Consider the following 5,358-nt stretch of genomic DNA (forward strand, 5'->3'; position numbering starts at 1 on the left):
AGTTGGTGCCAAATACCTGGTACCAAATATTATGTTTCCCGAATTAAAGGCTACATTCATCTTTTGATAAGCATGTTCCTCATTAGGAGAGGGTGTTACCTGTCGATACTTACTTTTGCCTGTTAGAGACATTCTTACCTTGAGTAACTTAGTTAAAAACAAATGCAATTTTTCACAGATAAATTGGCTATTAGGCTTCTAAATCAACAAACTTATACCTGAGACTCATTTAAGTGAGATTCATGGTTAATAAAATATTTTTATAAATATTATTTTAATCATACTTTGACTATTAATTCAAATTTGACTAAAATCTCTTTTAACTTCAGCGTTTGAAAAATTTTCTTTAGTCATCCAACCATTCGCTAAAAGACAAAAGAGATAGTAAAAGTTTACGAAGATGACTTTACACGATACATTTAGTTATGAAAAAATCGAGGAGACCCAATTTGATCTTCTCTTAGTGTTTCGTTTGTTAGTTATTCTCTTCTTTTTTAAGTCTTGTTAATTTTTTAGAACATTTTTTCAATGATATTTATAAAGAAAAAAAGTTTAAAGATTGTTTTACGATGTTAGCATTTTTTTTATTCCAGAAGCAATTGTACACATTTATCAACATGATTCAAGAGAATGGAAGATTGAAGAAACAAGTAATATGAAAATTGATTAATTTGGGCAAAATTAGTATACAGTATGGATTTCTTATGTTTGAACGGGTGTGGAACAAAGGATAGAGGACGATAGATTTGTAGCAACAGAAGCAAAAAGAAATAGAAGAAAACATTTCGAAGAATTAAAAGAAAAATAAATAAATAATTGTTAAAAATATGTATTATTCATATGTCTGCAAAAGATCCAAACGTTTAAAATAAAGCATATAAAATAAGATTATTTTATATTTTATGTTATCTTTTAAACTTAAAACCAATCCAGTAAAAAATAAGAAAGGAAAAAAATTACAAATCTAAGTTGGGTATCTTCAATGGATATTTTATTTTGTCTTTTAAACTTGAAACCAATCCAGTAAAAATTAAGAAAAAAAATTACAAGTCTATCTTGAATGGATATTTTCAATGGTTTCCAATCCCTCAAGAACTTCTTCCATTGAAGGACGTTGATCAGGATAATGCTCTAGGCATTTTAGAGCAAGTTGTGCTGCTTGTAATGCAGCTTTGGGTGAATATTGACCCTCTATCTTACCATCCATAATTGTTTTCAACTTTTTTTTGGAAGAGAGATAGGGCTTGATCCATTCAACCAGGTTCTGCTTCCCCGTTGGCCTTCTTGCGTCAAGTGCCCTCATGCCTGTCAGTATTTCAAGAAGGACCACACCAAATCCATACACATCACTCTTCACATACAACTGCCCTGTCAAATATTTATACAATCCAAACACATGTCAGTCTGTGGTGGCTCAATGCATTAGACTTCATTATTCCTTATTTTCAGTCTACCTTCCCAACTTCATCTTCAACAAAACATTCATTGCTTTACTATTACTACATTAAGGTCTGTTTGTTTTAAGGAAACTTTCTGTTTTCTTGTCTTTGACAAATTTTCACAAGACAATGCCTTTTTTCCCTGTTAAGTTTCTTTGAAATCAAGAAGTCACGTCTCATTTAAGTAATTACTTGTGAACATGTGAAATAAAAACAAATTATACTTCCTCATATCAAATAAACCAGATATAGTTACCTGTTGCAATATATTCTGGTGCAGCATAACCATAGGTGCCCATGACCCTGGTAGTTACATGTGATTGTCCCTCAGATGGTCCCAATTTAGCCAAGCCAAAGTCTGCTAATTTTGCATTGTAATTCTGTAAGATAGAAAATAATGGTTGTAAAAATTATATGAAGAATTTAGCATCAAATAAATATAATTTTCTTACTTCAGAAATATGATGCATGTTAGGTTACTCACTCCATGTACTTGGCTCTAATACTTGACCAATTAGTTATGGACAAACCCCTAAAAGAGACTATGTCACCTCCTCCTATTTAAAACTTCCAGGCTTTTAAATTTGTGAGTCTCCTGCCTTATATCTTGTTGCTTCACTTTCTTATTTCTTCTCAATGTCAAACTCAAACACATGAATTCCTAACAATGCGCTCTTAACATTTTAAATAGTCTTCAACTAATATATGGGTCAACTATTGACAGCGCTTTTCAGATGATATTTCTAATAAAGGATAGTATTTTCAGCATTAGTTTGGATGGTAAAACTAATAATGGGATTCAAATCGTAAAATCTGTGTTCATCTTAATTTGACACAATAAATGTTTTAGCTTCCATCTCTATAAATAATAAAATCAATTAACAAAAAAGTTACTAACACTGTCAAGAAGTATATTTGAGGTCTTAAAATCTCTACATATAACTTGATTTTCCGACGTATGCAGGAATCCAAGTCCACGAGCAGCACCAATAACTATTTTAATCCGGGTGTTCCAAGAAAGTGGTTCTATGTTAGGATTTCCTGCTCAGGAACAAGACAAAGCAAAATTGTTAAACTCAAATTCACTTTCTTTTACTATTTTATTAATGTTCAACTCATACTTCGAAAGAGATGATTCTCCAAGCTTCCCTTGGGCATGAACTCGTACACAAGAAGAAGTTCATCCTCGTCCCAACAGTAGCCCAATAACTTGACGAGGTTGGGGTGGGAAAGCCTTCCCAAAAAGTTCACTTCTGACTGCATTTTCAAATTAACAGAAAAACGTGTTAGATAATCAGAGAGCTAAAATGAATTTATCACACGAAAAGTACCCTGATTTGTTGATGATTACACTATAAGATTAAATGCAATATGACAACTGAAATACCAACATGGTAAAATGAAAACATTTAGGAATGTCTTGTTAAGATTTAGCATGTTCTTTAGAAAAGAAAAATATTAAGAAGTGAGCTTTTAAACCTAACTTAATCTCACAAAACCGACTTTGAAGTTTGCACCCCACTTATTTATTTATTTATATATATATATATATATATATATATATATATATTATAATTTGGCTTTTTATGTCTAGTTGAAATAGCACTTCCAACGAAAAAAGTTGACCTAATTTTACCGTCCTTGTCTAGAAAAGTTTTCATTTTCTATAATGCATCTTTGCTCGAGATGCAGTACAAGGCCGAATCACATAATGGATTAAGCTCAATCCAGACGCTGGATTATAGATCAACTGTCTAAGATTAAGAATTCTAAGACGAGATCCAAATGCCCTTAAGAGATCTCAGACCCCATATATATTATTATTAAAGAAATCATTTCCTATAAATAACACCAGCATCATTTATCAGAAACACATTTATTAGGTAATGTTACTCTAAGTACCTCCGGAATGTATTTTAGATTCATTAGCACTGATCCTCGTCCCAACAGTGCCCCAATAACCTGACCACGTTGGGGTGAGAAAGCCTTCCGAAAACGTTTGTCTCAGACTCCACTTTCCAACCAACACAAAATCATGCTTAAAAGCCACTCGAGTTGTTCTAGACGCAAGATTTATGATCGGAGATTAAATACAATATAACACGTAAAATTTCAACATGATAGAATGATAAGCATTTAGCCAGTTATGTTTTGTCAGGTCCTCTGGAACAGCACAAGTTCATTTACCTTTACCAGCATTGTAAAGAAAAGTTTGTATCCAATTGCTGACATGCATAACATGTTAGCAATTACTTTCATCTAAGGGTGGAAGTGTTTCAGTTCATTAAAGACTTAAAGTCAAAGTTTAAAATGTAATTGAAAGAGAACAAAATAATGCGACCTGCCACTCTCGAAACCCTTGTAAACTCTCCGGGTTTAACTTTTTTATGGCAACTACCACTCCAGAGCCTGGTTTGGCGGGAGTGAGGGTGTTCTTATCCAACCATCCCTTGTAAACTCTGCCAAATCCACCTTCACCGAGCAATCTGTCGGAGCTGAAATTCCTTGTGACAGATTTCAGCTCCTTAAAACTGAACACTTTCAACTCAGGCCATTTCAGAACTTGGCGAGCGGGAAAAGGAAGAGGACGAGGAGAGCAGTTGCTGCCGATGCTTTCTCTCACGGAAAACTGACTCCTTCTGATCGTGGTGGCTGTGGTGGTTTCGGAGAACTCCACGTTGCTGCGGTGAATGATGAACCTGAAAACAGAGGAACCGAACCCCTCGTGTGAAAAATTTGAATTCGAGGAAAAAGGGAACGTTTGGCATAAATTTAGAAAGGAACGGAAAATTTGATAAATTGCCTGAAAAGTGGTGGCGGTGGAGCGAAGATTGACGAAGTGACGGAGCACAGGAGAAGGAGAGACCCATGTTATGGCAGTCGTAAACCTCTGTAATTGGTCGTCACTGAGTCAACCAGATTGCCCACTAAACTAGAGTTTTGTTTTTAGATAATAACGCTTTTATAGAATTATCACATTAATGTAAATCAAGAATTGTCAAGTATAAGCAATCTTCTTCAAAAACATCAGTGAATCATATACTTTGATAAACACAGGTTATACCCGCAACAAAGTCACCTTTAATACCTGACAAAGTAATAAGGTTGTTTTTTTTTTTGGAAAACCATGAAACACCGATCCATGGATAAAGACAAAATCAGATATATTTTTTCTATGGTATATATTATTTGCTTAATCTGTAAATTCAATCAACATATATAGGCTTCTTTTTTTAATAAACCTTAAAGTTATGAATTCCAACAAAAAAATCTTTTGGTAGTTAATAAATCTAATTTAAGAAGATTTCTCATGCATCTTTTAATCAAACTTAACACACATTATGTTTGTCGTAGTTCCATTACCATTTATATGCTATCAACTTTCTTTCAACTAGTCACCTGGTCTATAGTATTGACAGCCATAACATGGGTCCAAATTGTGTTAACAGATGGATCTCAAATCGTGTTCGGCTTGTAAAATAAATATTGGGGGTCCAAATTCGTAACTGCCCATTCATCACAATTTCATACTGCATTTCATAATTTGGTTGTAAAATAAATTATGGGGTCCAAATGCTTGCTTATTCTATGTAGAATTAAATGTTTTCATAATTTGGTTGTTGAATTATTGTTACAAAATATCATAATAACCTTTATTTGTTTAAATTGTAGTTCTTGAAAAAATTTCCACAACCATATAGTTTGACAAGTACAAATTATAATTACAAAAAACATAGCTTTAGAACTATATAAAGTAACAATAGAATGCTTTTGAAAAGACATATCTTCCAAGAATAAAAGACAAAATCAGGTGTGATCACTTGCATAATTATTTTTCTGTTCAAAGTTATGATGACTTTAAGCCAAAGAGTTTAACTAGTATGATTGAGGAACAACTGTCCTCCTACCAGAAAACTAA

General features: G+C 33.1%; 2 protein-coding genes across 2 annotated transcripts; both read right to left on the bottom strand.

The window, feature by feature from the left end:
- Window positions 1-969: 969 nt before the first annotated feature.
- Window positions 970-3,923, bottom strand: LOC108328435 (probable serine/threonine-protein kinase PIX13). The gene is made up of 5 exons (XM_052872010.1): window positions 3,342-3,923; window positions 2,561-2,696; window positions 2,338-2,480; window positions 1,696-1,819; window positions 970-1,368 (listed from the first exon to the last, which is right to left on the bottom strand). Exons 1-5 carry the CDS (start codon window positions 3,363-3,365, stop codon window positions 1,052-1,054), a joined length of 744 nt encoding a protein of 247 aa, XP_052727970.1. The 5' UTR covers window positions 3,366-3,923; the 3' UTR covers window positions 970-1,051.
- LOC128197880 (probable serine/threonine-protein kinase CST) lies at window positions 3,594-4,309 on the bottom strand. The gene is made up of 3 exons (XM_052880737.1): window positions 4,224-4,309; window positions 3,781-4,138; window positions 3,594-3,698 (listed from the first exon to the last, which is right to left on the bottom strand). The coding sequence occupies exons 1-3, from the start codon at window positions 4,307-4,309 to the stop codon at window positions 3,594-3,596; spliced, it is 549 nt and encodes a 182-aa protein (XP_052736697.1).
- Between the last annotated feature and the right edge of the window lie 1,049 nt (window positions 4,310-5,358).

The sequence above is a fragment of the Vigna angularis genome, chromosome 1 (assembly GCF_016808095.1).
Source record: "Vigna angularis cultivar LongXiaoDou No.4 chromosome 1, ASM1680809v1, whole genome shotgun sequence".
NCBI lineage: Eukaryota > Viridiplantae > Streptophyta > Magnoliopsida > Fabales > Fabaceae > Vigna > Vigna angularis.

Coding starts and splice junctions, on each gene's coding strand:
- LOC108328435 (XM_052872010.1), bottom strand. CDS start 3,365: ATGAATCTAAAATACATTCCGGAG. Junction 2,697..3,341: donor ATCTAAAATACATTCCGGAG/GTACTTAGAGTA, acceptor TTGAAAATGCAG/TCAGAAGTGAACTTTTTGGG. Junction 1,820..2,337: donor CAAATATACTTCTTGACAGT/GTTAGTAACTTT, acceptor TCTATCTTACAG/AATTACAATGCAAAATTAGC.
- LOC128197880 (XM_052880737.1), bottom strand. CDS start 4,309: ATGGGTCTCTCCTTCTCCTGTGCTCCGTCACTTCGTCAATCTTCGCTC. Junction 4,139..4,223: donor GGCAATTTATCAAATTTTCC/GTTCCTTTCTAA, acceptor CTCTGTTTTCAG/GTTCATCATTCACCGCAGCA. Junction 3,699..3,780: donor AAGGGTTTCGAGAGTGGCAG/GTCGCATTATTT, acceptor TTCCACCCTTAG/ATGAAAGTAATTGCTAACAT.